Genomic DNA, 20,706 nt, shown 5'->3' on the forward strand with positions numbered 1-20,706 from the left:
TCATGCACATCCTTGCATGGAATGTTCCCTTTATATCTCCAGTTTTCTTAAAGATATCTCTAGTTTCTCCCATTCTGTTGTTTTCCTCTCCTTCTTTGTATTGCTCATTTAAGAAGACCTTCTTATGTCTCCTTGCTATTCCCTGAAACTCTGCATTCATTTAGGTGTATCTTTCCTTTTCTCCCTTGCCTTTCCTTCTCTTCTTTCCTCAGCTATTTGTAAAGCCTCCTCAGACAACCAGTTGACCTTTCTTGTATTACTTTTTGGGGGGGATGGTTTTGGTCACCACCTCCTGTACAACATTATGAACCTCTATCCATAGTTCTTCAGGCACTCTGTCTACCAGATCTAATCCTTTGAATCTATTCGTCACCTCCACTGTGTAATCATAAGGGATTTGACTTAGGTCAAATACCTAAATGGCCTAGTGGTTTCCCCTACTTTCTTCACTTTGAGCCTGAATTTTATAATAAGGAGCCCATGATCTGAGCCACAGTCAACTCCAGGTCTTGTTTTTGCTGCTTGTATAGAGCTTCTCTCCATCTTCAGCATCTGCAAAGAACATAGTCAATCCAATTTCGGTATTGACATCTGGAGATGTCCATGTGTATAGAGTTGGGTTGTTGGAAGAGTGTGTTTGCTATGACCAGTGTGTTCTCATGACAAAACTCTGTTAGCTTTTGCCCTGCTTCATTTTGTACTCTTTAAGACCAAACTTACCTGTTATTCTGGGTATCTCTTGACTTCCTACTTTTGCCTCCCCATCCCCTATAATGAAAAGGAAATATTTTTTTTTGGTGTTAGTTCTGGAATGTATTGTAGATCTTCATAGAACTGGTCAACTTAAAGTTGTTCAGCACCAGTGATTGGAGCATAAACTCGGATTACTGTGATGTTGAATCGTTTGCCATGGAAACGAAACTAGCTTATTCTGTCATTTTTGAGATTGCACCCAAGTACTGCATTTAGGACTGCATTGTTGACTCTTTCATTTGGTATTCTTGCCCACAGTAGTAAATATAATGAATTAAATTTGCCATTCCCGTCCATTTAGTTCCCTGATTCCTAAGATGTTGATGTTCAGCCTTGCCATATCCTGCTTGAGCACATCCAATTTACCTTGATTCATGGACCTAACATTCCAGGTTCCTATGCAATATTGTTCTTTAAAGCATCGGACTTAACTTGCACCACCAGACACATCCACAACTGAGCATTGTTCCTGCTTTGGCCCAGTTGCTCCATTCTTTCTGGAACTGTTAGTAATTGCCCTCCACTTTTCCCCAGTAGCATATTGGACACCTTCTGACCTGGGGGACTCATCTTCTGGTGTCATATCTTTTTGCCTTTTCATACTGTCCATGTGGTTCTCAAGGCAGAATAGTGGAGTGAGTTGCCATTTCCTCCTTCAGTGGACCACGTTTTGTCAGAACTCCCCACTATGACCTGTCCTTCTTGGGTGGCCCTACATGGCATAGCTCATGGTTTCACTGAGTTATGCAAGCCCCTTCACCACAACAGAGCTGTGATGCATGAAGTGGGGAGAGTGGGCCATGAGCCCTGCACAAACACAGATGATGTCATTTGTCTTCTCTTCCTGGTATGAAGGTGACTGCCTGGGGTTCTTTTTACAAAAGATGTTGCGTCGTTGGTAAAGCAGAGGATTAATTGCCTACATAGATATTCCCCATGTTATTTCATTGGTGTATTTTATGATTGATGGAATGACTTTGTGTTCTCTATCAGAAATCAGTGTATTGAACACCTTCCAAGAAGTAAATGTTGTGGAACATGCTGCCCTAGAAACTTTCCCTCAAGATGTTTTCACTGATGAACTTAAACCAGTTGAGGGACTTGTTCATCTGGACACCCTTGATGGGAAATCAAACAGTCTAGATGATTCAACTGAAGAAGTTCAGTCTATGGATATGAGGTAAGTACATTGCTTTTGAATTTGAGCCTCATCTCTTCCCCAGATACCTCCACCATCCCTTAGCTGATTTCATCTTTTCCACCCCCAAATCTTTGTACACACCTAAAATAGGTGCAGTTGCTATTCAGGAAAACTAACCATGGTATAAGTAATATCTGTATTTTGGGTTGAGTTCCCTAGAAGCAGAACCTGGAACAGGGATTCTGGGGCATGGATTTTAGTGGAGGAGAGCTCTCAGGAGAAGGGAGTGGGAGGGAAGCAGGATTGGGCAGGGGAAGTCACTCAGCAATGGATGCGGTCTCAGCTGGTCTCATGGAGCTCTGCAGGATGGTCTTCCACCAGAGAGGGCTCTGACTGTGATAAAGATGGGGCCTTCACGGCACTGTGTTCATCAGCTGTTGACTGTGGAGAATCTGGGGTGGGGACGCTTCCATCAGCCAAGGCAGTCATCCAGAGGAAGCGTGTCAGCTGTGAGTCCATAGCAGCTGGAGGATGGGCACAACCGCAGGTAAAGAGGATCTGGGTAGGGCACCAGAAGGGCCCACCCACTGTGTCCAGTATCTCATGTTTAAATAGACTTGTCATTGGAGACTTGATAAGGAACTAATTTGCTTTCAGATCCTAACAACTTAAGGAATTCTTAACTGGTGTATTTTGGATAACATCACCTGGCAAATTATTCCCCGACAAAAGTAATGCTCAGTCAGCCTGGGCTTGGGGCAGAGATGAGTGGGGGTCTTCTCTGTGTTCAGGAGGGAATGCCAGGATTTTGCACAAGCTCTGCCAGAGCTCCAGCCTGCTGCAGCTTACCCTTCTCTCTTTCCTGTGAATTCCCAGCCTCGGCCTAGGGTGAGGGGTTGGGAAGCAGGGCCTTTCCCAGGGCACACTGATTATAAATATCGCAGCTGGCCTTAAGCCACATAATGTGAAAACACGGAGTCCAGCCGCCCTGTCCCCAGTAGAGCAAGTCCTGAGCAGTCTGATAACAGGACCTCCTCAGCCCTTGCCACCACCCGCCACTGTCCTGGCAGACTTCCCCTGATTGGCACCACTCTGTCCCCTCCAGTAGGTGGGAACTGCTGAGGCATCGTAAAGGATAACGCAGTACCTATCCACCCACCCACCCCATGCCACGTTGAGGCAGTTGTGCGTATTTTTTCTGCCTCTGGGTGAGGGAACTGGACGAGACCTGGCACTGGCCAAGGTTAAAGGAAATGAAGGAGCTTTGTTTATGTGCTGCATTCTTACTGTGGCTGCCTCTGCATTTGGAGAAGGGTGACTCCTGGGGGCAGCGCCCAAGCTTATGGCACCATTCTGTCCTCCCCATGCTCTGAGCAGCTGATAAAATCCTGGGAATGGAGGTGGTCACAGTGGAAATGGGGCAGACGTTCCCAGTAATGAAACAGTTTGCCTAGGCTCCAGCCACCGGAAGTGGTGCTAGTTCAGCTGCTTTGCTTTAACTATGTTCAGTGTGAGGGAGACAGATCATCTGAGCTTCTGCAGTTCAGCTAGTTTTTCTAGATTCTTCTCCGGGCTCTTATGGAGGAGGAAAAAAAAAAAAAAAAAACAACAGACAAACCTGACAGCAGCCCTACTCTGGCTGTTCAGAGAGACTCCTGGTGAGGGGACTTCACATCCCAGCCCGCTGCTCATCTGAGCTAGGCCCTATGGTTGACACACAGTGGAACTTCTCTAAACTGTCATGGCATCTTCGCGTGTGTCATTTATCATATACAAATGTATTACAGTGAGCATATAATGAGGCCCAAGGTCTAGTGGATGTCCAGTCTTCCACCATCTTGGGCCTAATCGGTTCTAACTAGTTTTTGTCGTATCCTCAAGGGTTATGTCATTCTTTTAAAGGTTGTGCGCTGCCCCTGCTCTCCTGTCTCAAATCCACTTCCCTGTTCTCATTCATGGGGGCCTCATTTCTGTCAGTGTCTCAGACTTGAATTAACCTGTATCTTTTATAATGTGTTACACACAAACTCTGGCTCTAAATCCATCTTCTGTAGGAAAGAAGAGTAGTATAACAAAATATGACAAGTAGAATTAATAGTTGTGTCTGTCTCTCTATCTCTCCATCTCTCTCTCCTTCCCTCTCTCCCTCCGCCCTCCAGTCCTGTTTCAAAAGAAGAGCTTATCTCTATCCCAGAATTTTCACCAGTGAGTGAAATGATTCCTGGGGTATCTCTGGACCAAAATGGAACTGGTAATGCCCGAGCACTTCAAGATCTCTTAGATTTCACTGGGCCCCCCATTTTCCCCAAGAGATCCAGTGAAAATCTCAGCCTGGATGACTGTAACAAAAACCTGATCGAAGGATTTAACAGTCCTGGTCAAGAAAATACTCTGAACACCTTCTGTTGACAAATACAACATCTCTTTAATTAAAGGTACAGTCTTTTGATGACAGTCTAAATCTGTAACTCTTCAACCTAGGTTTGTGAAGATAAGATAAACATCACTCAGCCTCCTGGATGGTCAATTTTATTTAAAAAGCACAAATATAAATGTGAATTCATGGTATATACTGCAGCACACACAAGAATTGAGACAGACTTCAAATGAATCCTTTAGACAAGAGCCTTCAGCACCACACCCCTTGTGCTCACCCCTGCTGTTTGGGGCAGTGTGTGTAGAAGCACTGGCTAAAAGTTTGACCAGCCATCTATCTCAAGTAGCAACTTTTTAGAGACAAGAGAATTCCCCCCCGCCCCCGCTAGTTTTAGTCAGTGATATCCTACATTCTATCTAGAATCACTCATATACATTGGTGAGTTGTTGGGCCAAGTGATTTGCTGTTCTGTTGACTTCTTCTGGATTCTTTCAAAGCAAACATCTGTTCTTGGATCATACCTGAGGCAAGGGGGGAAGAACTGAAGTTTGTGCCCTGAAGCTTTTGTTCCCTTCCTTTGGCCTTTTTTTCTTCCCAAAGTGTTTCTAGAAGCTTCTTCTTTGAGTAAGTTAAATTTATGGGTTATAAACACTCTGAATTTGTGTGTAGTTATAATCACCTCCTGTTGGCTTTACTTCAGATTTTGGGGCTTAGTTTTGAATGATGAAAACAGAATCTATCATCAGATCCTTTCATAACTAATTGTTCCTCCCATTTTAGACTGTTAGAAAAATTTTCTGTTCTCAACATCCTGTCAGTCACCTTGTTTTATGATATTCCACTCCTGTAACAGTACTTTGATAACTGATGTGATTTAGTCCAACCTTTCTATTTCTCAAACAAGGAAACAAGTTGGGGAGGCCATGTGGCTGAGGTCACCATGTCTCAAATGCTTATTTCTACATGACCTCAGCTACTGGCTGTAGACGGTACATTTTAGAGTTTGGTTCTTCTCTTGGCTCTTGGGGAAGCAGTTGTCCTTTTCACATATGAGAGGGAATGCGTGACAGGTAGTTTTTAAAATAAACCGTATCCCTGGTTGGAAGAGTAGCTACTTTTTGGACACTTTAACAAATTCACCTGAGTGTTCTATTTCCCTGACAGTTACATGGATTAATATTTAGTGAGAGGTTTCTTTTGTTGTTAGCATACATTGCGCCCTTTGGTTCACCTACCTCAGTATCAGATAAGGACCAGAAAATGCACAAAACCTAGAAGAGTGTTCATGGCTCTTCAAATCTATTTCCTACCTCTCTAACTAAAAAAAGTCCAAAATCCCTGTCCAAAAAAAAAATCTTGGCTAAATAATTTATTTACATTCCTTGTATATTTTCATTTGTCATATAGTCTAGTTAGCAAATTCTTCTCAGCCAGAGGTGGCACCACCCCCACTGGAAATGTGTTGGAGCGGGTTATTGTCACAATGGTTGGAGGCAGCACTGACATTTGGAAAGCAAAACTTGTGACATTAATCATCCTGCAGGTTTTAGGATAGTCCCACATGAAGAAAATTTGATCCCCCCACCACCCCAAATAATAGTCCTACACAAAATGCTGTAACACTTCCATTGAGAGGTACTGTAAGCCAAGGAAATGTAGTTACTAAGAAGGTAAAGTCCCACACTGCATGACCATTTTAGTGACAGAGAATAGATGCTACAAATTGCAAAAGATTGTCTCTACATTGGTTTCACCTGGTTTTGGTTTTGAATTGACACAGGTGGTGTTTGGAGAAGCCGTGAAGCTGCTGGTAGTCAAATCTGAGCTGCCGGCCCTCTGAAGAAACTTCAGTTGTCTTTAACTGCTGAATTCTAAACTACTAAATTGAAATGTAACTGCATTCCTAGTTAGTACGTCAAACGCTGGCCACTCTCAGTAGAAGCTTGAGACAGTGGCCTTTTCGGGCTTTAGCAGAGTTCTATGTTATGGTTCTATTTATGAGCTTTAGCTGCTGATAAAGCGCTTCCTGTACTCCTCTATTATCATAGTGATCTTCTGAATAACCCGTGTGATTTTGACTTGAAAAGTCACCTTATAACCATTCTTATCCCCAAACTTGGAGCATATAAACATTTAGATGTCTTTTCTAAATATTCTAGACATTTGCCCAGACTCTATTTAAACATATACTGAACTTGGGCTGCATATCTCCCTGGCTCTGTTTAGAAGGAGAACAAATTCTGGAGGGTTTCCCTCATCTCTGAGGTTTCTTTGCTGGAAGTTTATATCAAGAAGCCACATTTAGTATTATTAAGCTTAGCCACGTGCAAAATGTGTTGCTTCTCATTGCTCCTTGGGCGGCCAGCAGAGTGACTCTGGCTGAGTTAAGGAAGCCATTGAACAGCATGGAAGACTGTCTGCTCTCTTAGGCATATTCCTCCAGACTTGGGCACCTGAATCTTGCAAGGGCCTTTTCATGTTGCACCTTTAAATCCTCCAAGCTATAGTCACTCCAAACCTTCAGGTGGCTTCTGGATTGAATAATTTGTGCATCTCCTGCACAGGTGGTTGCTTTTCATGTTGCTGTTTCTTCTTGGCTCTTGGGCCTTTTGTTTGTTTGTTCAACTCTAATAAAAGCAGGCACAAATGAAAAGCATTGTGCTCTGAGACAAGGGGCCCTGAACTGGCTCCAAAATGGCACTATAATAGACTTGAACATAAAAACATCTGGACGGGAGAAAATGACGGTAGAATGTATGTATACTCCACACGTTTTTTTTGCCATATAATAGTATGTTTTCTATTGGAGAGTGAAATAGCAACCCACTCTAGTATTCTTGCCTGGAGAATCCCAGGGACAGAGGAGCCTGGTGGGCTGCCGTCTATGGGGTCGCACAGAATCGGACACGACTGAAGCGACTTAGCAGCAGCAGCAGCAGCAGTATGTTTTCTTCATTTCTTGTGGTGAAATGTGACTTTCAGATTAAAGTAACCTTTTCTTCTTTGAAAACTTTTTTTTATCTTGTACAATAAAGAGTTTGGAAAGATCCATAATTCTGACTGAAGTTTGCAACCAGAATGTACAAAGAAGTCTCGGTAGTAATCTTGTTCATGTGCTCTTAAAACCAGCTACAGTGTAAGACTATTAGTTATGGAAACTGTGTATGTTTGTGTATGGTGTATATACTAAATAAAATACATGCCTCCAATAATACAGTGCCATGGATCTTGATGACTATATGGGGAAAATCCCTTTTATGACAAGCACACAGAAAATGGTAGCATGGTCTGACTTTCAAAAACTGTCTCACCATCTTTTTTACAGCCCTGTTTTGCTAAATGTCTGTTTTCTTGCAGTCTGGTGTACCTCACAGCACCATTGTGATCATGGTGATGCCTCATTTGCATGACGTGTACATTGTGTTTACTGTGAAATACATTTTCATTAAAGAGTCTGATGGTGTGTAGTGCTTTGTTTGTTTCTGTAGGCTCAATGAAAAAAAATGTGCTGAGACCAAACCAGATACCAGGTTTCTAAAAAACTTATTGGAAAAAAATTTTAAATCCCGTGTGGGTGTCCTTTCCCTGTCTAACTCATGAATCCTCTATTACCAGTTCCAACTGAAGCCAACTGTGGAAATAAGCTTCAGTGATGAGCTGTGCCAAGACAGGAGGAACTTGTAAGTACAGTAAAGTTGCTCTACTTTCATACCAGTGATGTGAGGGATTTCTAGCTGGCTAAGGTGCAGTTAACCTTAGTGTAATCTCCAAAAACATTCCACAGAGCAATCTGGCATTTAAACAAAATTATAATGGAAATGATGACCCCTTTTTTCTAGTAAGCTGAAACCCACACCAACTTTTTTGCATCTAAATCATGACTTCTTTACATCCTGGAAGGCAGTTCCAACCAAGACCAGGAGCCGAAGGGCCAGGACTGAAATAGGGATGTCAGATCTTTGTGGTAACTTCTGGGCTGCCATCTCTGAAGCTAAAGGCTCAGTCAGTGAAACTCTCCTTAGTTCTGATGACAGAGCCTCTAGTGAGGGTACAGGAGTGGACATCCTATTTTTTTTTCCATGTGCTGGCCTTAGCCTGTGGCATTATAAAGTAGCTTCTGTCATCATGAGCTCTGACCCCAGAGGGTTGTAGTGGTGGCTAGTCATTCCTAAGAGCAATTTCTGTTTTGTGACATTCTAAATCTTTCTTAGTAACTACAGGTTTTCTCTTAGTCAAACGCTTTCATAATTTTTTTTTAATTTGGAAAGCAAATGTAAAGAAATAACTTGTTTCTAGAGTTATACCCCCACTCCAGTACTGCGGAGGAGCCTGGTAGGCTGCAGTCCATGGGGTCGTGAAGAGTTGGATATGACTGAGGGACTTCACTTTCACTTTTCACTTTCATGCATTGGAGAAGGAAATGGCAACCCGCTCCAGTGTTCTTGCCTGGAGAATCCCAGGGACAGTGGAGCCTGAAGGGCTGCTGTCTATGGGGTCACACAGAGTCGGATACGACTGAAGCAACTTACAGCAGTAGAGTTATACCCATTACATTGGGGCACAACGCTGAGTGACATCCATCCCCACTCTTTAGTGTTACTCAGGAAGCACAGTTATGTAAGAAAATGGAGCAAGAACTCTTAAGAACATTAGAAAAGAGAAGCCTTTATAGGTAGTCTTTTTGCGGGAGCCCAAATGAAATAACTAGGAAACTCAGGATAGTTGCACAGGGGAGCTGACCACTAAGAGATGAAAAATTGATTGTTTTCTTATACATTAAAAACAGACAGGAAAATAATCATAACAAAGCTTATAAAATTTCTAGAAAGAACAAACTTTGTCTAAAACTTGGCCAGAGAACATTAGAATAGATGTAAATAGAAAGACATGCCATATTCCTGAAAGGGAAAGCCTACATACCTGATAAAGACAAGTAGGTGACTCACCCTCACATTCATGTAAATTCAATGAAGTTCTACTCCATGAGATTTCTGTTTTGCAACTTAAAATATAGTGGCACAGGGAACCCCTGGAAGTCCAGTGATTAGACTCAGTGCCTTCTCTGTCAAGAGCTTGAGTTCAATTACTGGTCAGGAAACTAAGATCCCATAAGCCATGTGGGATCTTAGAAAAAGAAAACATAATTTGTACATTTCATGTAAGAAAATGAACACAAAGCTAAGAAATTTATAAAATAAGTCTTTAAAACAGAGACTCCCCCCCCCCACACACAAGAAACAGTAAAATATATGGTAAAACTTCCATAACTAAAATAGTGTAATCTAATAGAGAAATATCAATAACCTCAGATATGCAGATGACACCACCCTTATGGCAGAAAGTGAAGAGGAACTAAAAAGCCTCTTGAAAGTGAAAGAGGAGAGTGAAAAAGTTGGCTTAAAGCTCAACATTCAGAAAACGAAGATCATGGCATCTGGTCCCATCACTTCATGGGAAATAGATGGGGAAACAGTAGAAACAGTGTCAGACTTTATTTTGGGGGGCTCCAAAATCACTGCAGATGGTGATTGCAGCCATGAAATTAAAAGACACTTACTCCTTGGAAGAAAAGTTATGACCAACCTAGATAGCATATTGAAAAGCAGAGACATTACTTTGCCAACAAAGGTCCATCTAGTCAAGTCTATTTTTTTTCCAGTGGTCATGTATGGATGTGAGAGTTGGACTATGAAGAAAGCTGAGCACCGAAGAATTGATGCTTTTAAACTCGGGTGTTGGAGTAGACTCCTGAGAGTCCCTTGGACTGCAAGGAGATCCAACCAGTCCATCCTAAAGGAGATCAGCCCTGGCTGTTCTTTGGAAGGAATGATGCTAAAGCTGAAACTCCAGTATTTTGGCCACCTCATGCGAAGAGTTGACTTATTGGAAAAGACTCTGATGCTGGGAGGGATTGGGGGCAGGAGGAGAAGGGGACGACAGAGGATGAGATGGCTGGATGGCATCACTGACTAGATGGACATGAGTTTGAGTGAACTCCAGGAGTTGGTGATGGACAGGGAGGCCTGGCGTACTGCGATTCATGGGGTCGCTAAGAGTCGGATGTGACTGAGCAACTGAACTGAACTGAACAGAGAAATAGAATTTGAAATAGAAATCAGCAACACACCCAAGAGACATGAGAATTTAATGCATCATGGGACCAGGGTGGGTGGATCATTTGTTTCTGGAGAGAGAGAACATGTGACTTAGTGTCTCCTGAAGGTCAACCAAGTTTAGGATCTCTGATGGGGTGGGGATAAGGACCCAGAAGTGAAGAAATGATCAGGTCAGGAGTGGGGTCCAAGGTGTGGGTGTCAGTTATGGTTCAAGGTTTAAGTCAGGGGAAAATGGAGACACGAGGCTTGGTACCAACCTCCGTAGACCCAAACTGATGCTTCCCCCAATTTGGGATATGCCATGATTTCAGGAGGTGGGAAGCAGTGGCCTCCATTTACCGTGGCTTAAGCTTCTCCTACAGGAATGGACCAGAACAGTCAGCATATCCCTGCTGTATGAGAGGTGGTCCCAAGACTTGTCAAGGATGTGAGGTAGGTAGGAGAGGGTTACTTTCCCAAGGACACAGCTGGAACTTTGCAGAGCTGGGATTGACCCTGAGTCCGCTGCTTTGGTGCCCCCAGGGGAGTTGGCGGGCTCTCTGACCCAGAGAGCAGCAGAAATGCTTTGCTAGAGCAGGTGCTTATAGCGGAGAAGGGGCAGAAGCCCCATGGAGAGTCATAGTTCTGATTCTTTTTATTAAAAAAACTATTGTGATATCATTCACATACCATAAAAATTCCTTCCTTTTAAAGGATTTCTTCACAGTCACACAACCATCACCACTATCTAATTCTAGGACCTTTTCATCTGAGTATGCTATTCAAGGGTTACTTATCCATCTGTCTACTCACAGTAGCAGAGTTTATCACCAGTTCAAGTTCCTATTGTACCTGGAAGCAAGACCATGAGATTTGAAAATAATATTCCCTAAACCAGTCGTTCCCCCTTTCCCCATAATTTCCAACAGGCCAAATTAGGGTTGTGTCTATGTAAGTCAATTCATGTTGGCTGTTTTGTTTCACATTCTCTGTGCATAAATATTGCATCAGATGCCAAACGTGGGCTTTCTATCAGATGCCCAGCATGGGCCCTTTAGGCTGATGGGAGACATGGAATGGTGAGCCTGCCTTTAGCTCTGTGGTAAATAAGCAAGAAGCTTCTGTGCAACAGTTAGGAAATGCCAAGTTTGATTCTTCTCATTGGCCCTGAGAGATGATTGATGTTAGGGGAAAGATTTGAAGTGGCCAGCCTTCTGGACTTCCAAGAAAGTATGAAGGCAGGCTTCCCCCATCTCACGAGATGCAAAAGGTAAGGAATATAGCCCCAAGGAATTAAACTTTTGCTTAAGGGAACTTCCTTTTTCGAATCAGCCCACAGCTCTCTGTCGGCTGTACTTGTCTTTGAATCACATTTTCCTAGTAGTTCGCGCAGGCTCATCTTTGAGAGCCAGAACATTGTCACCGTAGAGATGATAGCTAGGGAGGCGATAGGTTCTGCACTGTAGATGTTGAAAGAGCTTTTGGGGTTGAATGCAGCCCCTGTGGCTGGTCTTCCTGGTTTTAGAACAAATGGGATCCCACTGGCATCACTGAGAGGAAAGAAGCAATTCCATTTGCACAGTAGACCTGGCCTTCTGAAGACTTCTCAGGGGCCACCCCTGTACAGTGACAGCTCCAATGGCTGGTATGAGTTGTTCAATGTTCACTGCTAGTGAGAAATGATGCAGAACGTGGAAATAGGCTGAAAGATAACTGCCCTTACAGAGTCCTGCAAGAGTATGGTTTCAACAAGGCAGCCCAAGGGGCTGCTGAGTCTTGGGGCATGTGACTTTGCATGACTGCCTGTGTGCTGTGTACTAGGACCTCATCTTGGAGTTACTCACTTGTAGCCAGGAAGTTGTAATGACTTTTGTCCCATAGAAAAGCTAATTCCAAAGCTTATGCCTGTTTGTCCCTGTAGGACACCAAGCAGTTTTGTATCTAACTTTACAGTTTTATCCAGCATTCTTTGTCCACTAAATATATGTATGTTACTGTGTGTACACTTAAATCCAAGGGCATGTCACAATCAGTTCCGTATCTTCCCTGATCAAGTTTCATTATCCTGCTCCTTAATGAGTTAAACACTGTCAGGAGGGAAGAAAACTTACCGTACCCTTTTTGGTTCTTCTGGCTTATCTAAGAAATCAACGTTGAGACAGACTAACAGGAGATAATCAACTTTAATTTCATACAATGGGAACTCTACATACATGAGAGGGTCAGAGACCCCATGTTTATAAGAGGTTTGGAGACAGGTAAAATGAGGTCTCTGCTGTCTGAGCTGAGGAATGGAATAGAGGCCAGGGGCTTCCAAGGACAAGGGTGTCACCCAAAGGACGATAAGAAGAAGAGCAGATGTTTGGTAACTGGATGTTTGTCCTGCCATGTAGATCGGGCCACATAGATAAAATTCATTTCTGCTAGTGAGTCTTCTCTGGTTTTAAAAAAAAATTCAGTTCTTCTAGATAATCAAAGGAGGGCAGTAGTTTCTCTTGAATATGCAGAGTCTCAAAATAATCCTCATGAGAATGTGGCACGTTTGGGGGTGGCTCATTCTGAACCCTTACAACACAGGTGTAACACATGCTCACTGAACATTTATATCACAATTACGTTTGTAACCTTTGGGAACTTACACTTTGACAATGAGGACACTAAGCCCTCAGCAGCCTGTGGGAAAGTTTAAGCAGAGGCTCTAATGGCTTTGAAGGTCACATTGGATGCTAGTGTCGTGGATGTTGTGGTGCACCATCTGGATGGACCTCCCCTTTAGGACCAAGGTGTTTGTCCTTCCAGATGTCTCCTTCCAGATGCTGGAGGTAAGTTGCTGAGGCTTGTTGGTGGAGTTCTTTTCCAAGAATTACCCTTGACGGAAGGAGGCTGCCTCACCAACGTTAAATCCTCTCACTTGGGCAGCCTGAGAGGCTGGATCCTGACTGAATTATTTGGGCCTGTGAAGACCCTTGCCTCAAGGTAGGACAACTCAGAAGGGCTGTCCCAGCTTCAGAGCTCCTTGGGAGGAGCATCTGAGGCCTTTGTTGAAAATGTATTGCAGCCCAAATTCTGGCTCCTCCTTCCTTCACTCCCCCTTCCCACCCACCCACCCCCAGCACTCCCTGAGCCCTTCCTCTGTGCTAACTGGTCTCAGAGACTGTTCCTGGAAGAACCCCACCAGAGCCAGCTAGGCATGGTGCTATTTAAGAAGCAGCTATGAGGTGCCTAACAAATACAGAGTTAAACAAAGCAAATTGATCATGCAAATGAAAATTCTGAGAGCTTAATGACTGGTGTCTGGGTTGTGTCAGGACACCAGACCTGCTTGTGATAGGAAAAGATAGGTGAACTCAGTTTATCAAGGGTTTGGGGGAAAAAGGCTGCCTTGGTGGTCCACGGGTTAAGACTCAGCCCTTCCACTGCAGAGGGGATGGTTTCAATCCCTGGTCGGGGAAGCTAAGATCCTGCATGCCATGAGGTGTGGCCAAAAAAAAAAAAAAAAAATGTTTTTAAGTATTTAGGGGAAGAGCTTCAGGGAGAACTATAAAGATATAAATAAGGTGAGTAATGAATTTTTAAACAATTATTTTGCAGTGAAATTAAGTTTTAAACCTAACTTCACCATTACTTTTTGCCTTGCATCAATGTAGGTAGTTCACATCAATAAAAAAAAATTTTTTTCACAATAATTGCTGACTTTTGACACATTGTTTGAAAACCACACATATTGTATTGCTTTCAGAACCAGGGCCAAGCTGCTTCACATATTGCATTACAAAGGAAATGATTTATGGAACCAGAGAGCTGGTAGCGGCTACCAAATCTTGTTTAGGAATTTGTCCTCCATCTCAGTAGGAAAACAGCCATAAAGTCAGTGACTAGAATGAGCAAAAAGAAATCTGAAGCATAAGCCTGTCTAAAATCATTTTCTTCCAAATGTTATAAATCATTTCTGTTTGTACTCTACTGTTGATGATGCCCTTTAAAAAGTAAAGGTAAAGGACAGTGTCCACCAAAAACTGCCTATATCATGGAATGGAAGAAAAAGAGGAGGGATCAGGGCCAGCTAAGCATTCTACATTCAATTTCACTGACAGTGTTAAGGAACGTAACCAAAGCCAGATGGTTAAGGAAAGAGAAAACTTACCTGGTTCTGTCAGTCCTGGGTTATAAGGACCAGAGTAGACTAAAACTGAGAAAAATCTGGGCCAACAGCATTGTCAAGGGATGAGAGAGTGATTTGTCCTACTTCTTCCTAATTACCTTATTCTCACATTAGCATTTAAAAAAGAAAGCTATCCAGAAGGATGGCTGGAGGTACACATCAGGGCAGCTGACAGGTTTGCCCCGAAGCAGTGTTCCTCCAAAAAATGACAATGACGGTTGACACTTGGTCTATGTCAAGAGCCTTGATTCTCTCTCTTTTGAATTTGACTTTTTTTTTTCTGGTTTAAGAATCAGTTTAAAAACTAGTGTGAATTTTATCAAGCCTCTGTGTTTATCTGCTGGTTTACAGAAAATACAAGCAACAGAGAAGTAGTTCTTGGGCTTGAGCATGGTTTAGAATCCCATGGAGGGCTTGTTGAAACTGTGCTAGGTCCCACCCCTAGAATTTCTGATTCGGGTTTAAAGCAGAAGCCTTAAGATCCAATGCACGGTCCCACTCATGGTCCTTTTCTTTGGATTTGACACCAGTAATGTCTCATATGTGTGTGCTAAGTTGTTTTAGTCGTGTCCGACTCTTTGTGACCCCATGAACCTGATGTAACCCATCAAGTCTCAGATAGAACCAAAGCTGACCTGTGGTGGACTTGAAATATAAGTGAAAAATAAGCGTTTGTTGCTATAGGCCACTGAGATCTGGAGATTGTTATCACAGCATAATTTATTCTCACTAATATAGAACTCTTATATTAAGCATACTTGGCATTCTGCGGTAGATTTGGCTTGCCTGAAAACCAAAGAAAAACAATATAAATGGAAAGGCAAATAACATTTCACTTCTCTTAGGCTGGTTCTATACATGTGTTCTAGTCATAGACACACCAAGAGCTCTGAGACTTTATGCAAAGTACTTCTTTGTCCACACAAGCAGCATTAAGGGCAAGGGCCATCTACTTGTGCTTATTATTAATCAGTAATAAGTCTGAACAAAAATCACTTTGTTCAAAGATGAATCAAAAGAAATATATATATATTAATTTTGTATACTTCATTATATATATACACACATATGTATTTGTGAAGCACACAAAACCTAATCGTGGAAAAGAAAGAGCATACTTATGAAAATGACTCACTACTGTGTGCCAGACATTCTGCTAAATGCTGGTAATAGTAAGCAACAGATTTGGTCTCTGCCAAATTAGGTTTACAGTGAGGTAGGGAACGGAGAAGGAAATGGCAACCCATTCCAGTATTCTTGCCTAGGGAATCCCGTGGACAGAGGAGCCTGGTGGGCTGCTGTCCATAGGGTCGCACAGAGTCGGACACGACTGGAGCGACTTAGCATGCATGCATGCACTGGAGAAGGAAATGGCAACCCACTCCAGTATTCTTGCCTGGAGAATCCCAGGGACAGAGGAGCCTGGTGGGCTGCTGTCTATGGGGTTACACAGAGTCAGACACGACTGAAGTGATTTAGCAGTAGCAGTAGCAGTAGGGAACACAGATATTTAAAAGTAATAACAAGTGTCATGCAAACATTCTAACATCAAACCACCACCTTGAAACACTCCAGTTATCTGCATTTTCCATTCCTACACCTATGTTTCCAAGCATTGACCAAAAGAGGAGAGCAACTAGAGAGGTAAGTATGAACCACATAATGCAAGGTCTTATACACTCTGCCAGGAAATTCTCTGCAAAACAGGAAACAAAACTCATGTATGAAGAGAGGAAAATGATCATTGATATGGGGCTTAAAGAGAGTGGTAAGGATTAGGAACAGCTATTATGGAAATGAGAGAGGTAACATAAAAGGATTCCTGAGAGGCACCAAGGAGGTCTCCATATTAATATTATAGTTGTGTGGCTTTTTCCTCCCAAGCAGTGCTTGGAAACCTACGTGTAGGAATGAAAAATGCAGATAACTAGAGTGTTTCAAGTTAGCGATCTAATGTTAGAGTGTATCAAAGAGTGATTCAAGTGTTCTGCTTACAAGGGTGGTTGAAGTCAAAGGCCATGGGCCTGCCAGGGGATGTGAGGGCTCTGTGGATTTTGAAGAACAAGTATATTGGGACTAAGGGAGACACAGGACTTCAAGAATGAGGATTGAGTCCAAATAAATGGGGTTTGTAAACTTAAGGTTTTAGCTACAACACAGTATGAAGTGATGGATATCTAGATTTTATAGAATGGGTACCTGGGAACGGATGGATTAAGTAGAATAGAGGTCAAGTCATCTGGACTGAGGAAGTTAAGGAAGCATGCCTTAGGCATGGGTGTTGGATTCATCAGGTTGATGGCAGTAATTCAGGTGGAGAGGGAAACTTATGCAGGAAGTAGATGATGGTGGCAAAGCAAGATAAAATGTCCACCTGATGGAGTGGACCCTGAAAGAGAAATCTTGCAAGAGGTAAAAAGAACATCAAAGTGTCAAGTGAGAAAGCTTCAAGAGTGAGGACATACTACCTTTGGGGTGCTGGATGGAGTGTGGGAGGAGGGAAATCAAGAGAGCTGGCAAAAATGAGTTAATATTTTTAATTGCATGGTGGAGATAATGGTATCATTAACCTGTTTGGAAGGTCTAGAGGGGAGGTTTTGTTTTTTGGGTAGAAGCTTAATTTAAGGCCATGGGGAATGGTTAGAAATTGAGCAGGCAGGAAAGAGGCCACAGCCATTGCAGGTTCGGGTGGGCTGAAATCCAAGGGACCAATCTCCTGCTTGTGACTGAGGGGTGAGCTCCTACCCCTGACCTTTAACCTCCAGGATCCGCGAACCATTGCACCCATTGTGGTCCTTCCTTCCCGGAGGGAGAGCGGCAGACGGCGCATGCGCCCTGGACAGAGCTGCAGAGGTGGGAACGGCCGGCAGAGGGCGCAGGAGCTCAGGCCGGAGCCACTCAGGCGGGGCATCCGTCACCGGGAAAGCGTTGAGAGCAGAGGTCGGTGGGAGAGCGCGCTCAGCGCGAGGTACCGGGCAGTGGGCGTGGCCAGGGCGGGGGCGGGGCGAGGCGGTTCCGGAAGGAAGTGGTTCCGGGTCCCGCGGCCCGGCTGAGGTAACCGTGTTGCCGTTTCTGTGGGAGGCGGCGGCCGTGTGAGGGGCGAGGCCCGAGGGGCCGGCGGCGGCGGCGGCGGCGGCGGCGGCGGCTGCGATAGCGGGAACTTCTCGGTCCGGTGAGCGGCCCTGGGGGGCGGGCGAGTCGAGGAGGCTCCGGGCCGAGGGGAGGGCGTGTCCGTCGCCTTAGAGAACGGTTCTTGGGGTAGCGGGTGAGACGGTTGAGGCGGTTGGGAGGACGCGGCGGCCCAGCTTGGGATCCCGGGGGACTGCTCCCTTATCTCTGCACACTAGATCGGTGCCTTATTTTAGACGCGGCGACCCGGGCACCTGCTGCCGGGGCCCTGACCCTCGCCCGTTGTCGGGCAGGCTTCGGCCCCCAGCGGTCATGATCGTCTGTCTTGGGGACGGGCGGGGGGAGGGGGCGGTGCCCAGGGACAGAGCCCTTTTCCCAGAGGCGGCTGCCGACGCGTCGCCGGAGGGACCCTAGCCGAGGAGCCCCCGCTTTGTCCTTCTCGGGAGGCTCTCCTGCCGGGAAGCGGCGTCTTCCTCTGCTAACGTCCAGAGTGAGTAGTGAAGGCTGCTCTTTATCCTGCATTGTAAAGTAAAACTTGTCTTTTTAGAAACATATTGAAAATTGAATCTTCTGTGGTTCTCTGAGGTGTATTTAGGAAACTGGGCCGGCTATTGTCAGGTTTGCCCTGTCCGTAGGTCGGGAGGGAAAGAAATCTGAGAGAAACTTATCCTGTCACATATTTTCCTGCCGAGGTGCTTTTCGAGCTGCCTCTTAGGTGATTGCTTTTCTTTTCTGAAACAAACTAAAAACCACAGGTAGAAATCAAGAAGGTCTCTCAGACTTCTGGCCAGGCAACCTTCTTAACGTTTTCCTGAATTTGAAAATAAAAGATTTTGATGTAGATTCATGATGAGTGCTTTATTTTTCGATGGTGTTTTAATGCTAACGGTGTAGAATGCTTTATTTTTTCACGTGGTATTTTTAAAATGGCTACTAAAGTGTTCTTTTGAAAGCCCTGCTCTTTCACACCCTCCCCAGAAGCCTTTAAAACATTTGATTAGAAATATTTATATAGCGAAATATTTAATAATATATTTATATATACAATTTCTAAAATATACAGAACCACGGTGAGGAAGATAACTCTTCTTTCACCGTTCAAATAACCATTGTGAGTGTTTACGCTGGGGATACACTTTCCATCTTTTTTTTTTTTTAGAGATGAATATATGAATTATGAAGTAGATTCTCTTTGATAACCAGTTTTTTTGTTTCCTGACTACATAGCATGCCGTTATTTGGCTGCAGTAATTTACTTGGTTATTCCCAGTTTGTCACTACTTAAACACTTGGTTGGAGAAATGTAAAATCTGCACATCCATGATTACTGTTTTAGTGTACATTCCTAAGTGATAGAATTGTTGGTTTTTTTTTTTTTTTTAATGTGAATTTCCCTCTGGAAAGGATGTGCTATTTTGCACTCCCACCAACAATCTGTGGATGTCCTTTTCCCCACCCTAACAAAAGGCAACAGTTAAAGGATTTTTATAGGACCCCTTCAGGGCCATTTATGTTCTTCTGCAATCAAGTACAGGTATCCTCCTCTAGAAGTCCTCTTCTTCCCACCCCGCCCCGCCCCGCCCACATCCCCCATGCCTCTTATTTGTTGATGACATTCTTCGTGCCCGCCCCCCACGCTGCTTATTGGTTGATGGCAATTCTGTTTCTCATCTTCTAGTCTTCCTTCACTGGTTTCCTAAAGAAGGGTTATCTTGGTGAGGCAAAGGCATTATAAAGTGAACAGATTTGAAGTCAGGACTTCCTCGAATTCCAGTATATCTGATTATCTTGAACATGGACAGTTTGCTCAACTCTGAATTGGAGGTTATAGTGCCTTTACCTTGCATTTCTTGCAGGGTGATTTTAAGGGTCAAATGAAAGTACATTTAAATATACTTTGTCTCGTTGCTAATTTTTACCATATTGTAAAAATGTCAGAGCACATGAGCATATTGATTTTCTAATGTTAATTTCTGAATTCAGAAAGCTGTTCTGTGATACCCTTTGCCCCCACTCTTTCACCTTTAAATTTGAAGTTTTACACAGATGCCCTAGATTATATTGATAATGATATCAGAGTTATGAAATTGAATGAATGAATCTGCTAATGTTGAAGGAGAAAATAACTAAAAGCACTATATATAAAGCTGAGGGGGACAGATAAAAAGCTAAATAAAACACAGTCCTTGAGATCATGATGAATAAAACATAGTCTTTGTGCCCTACAGGCTACAGAATATCCAGGCAGCTAGAGGACATAAAAGCTGCTTTCCAAATTTAGACGGAAATTTTAGATGTGATGCAGGATGTCAACTATTCTCAAGTGTGCTAAAGTCCAATTCTGCTGACCAGGCAGTCACTTCAGAGTCCTCTTTCTGAAGGTAGGAGTTGCAAGGCGGGGAAGTGTTAATGTTGGAATCCCTGGATTCTGATTTTTCGTCTTTCTCTTGGGGCAGGTTGGTTAACTTTTCTGAGGCTTGGTTTCTTCATCTGTGAAATGGAGGTAATTCTGGCTTCCTCAAAGGCTTATGAGGATTAAATGAGATAGTGTTTGCAAAACAACTTAGTGAACTACAAAGTACTGGTACCTTGGTGATCCTTCTTATCCTGTGAAGACTGAGCTTCTGCAGTAAAGAAACTGGGTCTCTTCTGACTTTGTATGATTTGCCCCTAGCAGGTGCTAGCAGTGAGTAATGTTTGCCAAATTAACATAAAATGTGACTGCTGATAAAAATTCAGTCTGGACATTTGAAGAAGGTAATATATAAATGTGAAATATTGAGAGAAATTGACTACATTATTTGGAGTTGATAGTAAGGAATCAAAGGAAACACTGAACTAATTGGACCTAGACAGATTTCTACTATGACTGTCATTCTCCATTATGTCCCCAGTGCCATGCACATAATTTTTCCTTATCAATAATAAACCTGCTCAAATTGCTCCCATTTCAAAACCTCCTGCCTAGACCCCTATCCCTCAACTGCAACCCAGCTTCTCTCCTCCCGTGCCAGACAGACTGTTAGAAAATGTTGTTAATAATTGGCTT

General features: G+C 43.5%; 2 protein-coding genes across 16 annotated transcripts in view; both read left to right on the forward strand.

Annotated features, from left to right (window-relative positions):
• Positions 1-7,738, forward strand: part of MAP7D2 (MAP7 domain containing 2) — a 101,371-nt gene extending 93,633 nt beyond the window's left edge. For 7 of the 8 annotated variants that reach the window (XM_070785281.1, XM_070785280.1, XM_070785284.1 and 4 more), the window contains 3 exons: positions 1,747-1,933; positions 4,054-4,329; positions 6,052-7,738. In XM_070785281.1, coding sequence (XP_070641382.1) covers positions 1,747-1,933; positions 4,054-4,303 — 437 coding nt within the window. In that variant the 3' untranslated portion in view covers positions 4,304-4,329; positions 6,052-7,738. The remainder of the gene's footprint in view (positions 1-1,746; positions 1,934-4,053; positions 4,330-6,051) is intronic. The other variant, XM_070785288.1, reaches the window with a different exon arrangement.
• A 9,816-nt stretch (positions 7,739-17,554) lies between these two features.
• The window catches only part of BCLAF3 (BCLAF1 and THRAP3 family member 3), a 52,475-nt gene continuing 49,323 nt past the window's right edge, over positions 17,555-20,706 (forward strand). For 6 of the 8 annotated variants that reach the window (XR_011565344.1, XM_070784551.1, XM_070784554.1 and 3 more), the window contains exons 1-2: positions 17,555-17,700; positions 19,886-20,038. The gene's annotated coding sequence lies outside the window, so the exon portion shown is untranslated. Of the gene's footprint in view, positions 17,701-17,792; positions 18,148-19,885; positions 20,039-20,706 lie in introns of those variants that run through there. The other 2 variants (XM_019955908.2, XM_070784552.1) reach the window with 2 other exon arrangements.

This window comes from Bos indicus, chromosome X (assembly GCF_029378745.1).
Source record: "Bos indicus isolate NIAB-ARS_2022 breed Sahiwal x Tharparkar chromosome X, NIAB-ARS_B.indTharparkar_mat_pri_1.0, whole genome shotgun sequence".
In the NCBI taxonomy this organism is placed as follows: domain Eukaryota; kingdom Metazoa; phylum Chordata; class Mammalia; order Artiodactyla; family Bovidae; genus Bos; species Bos indicus.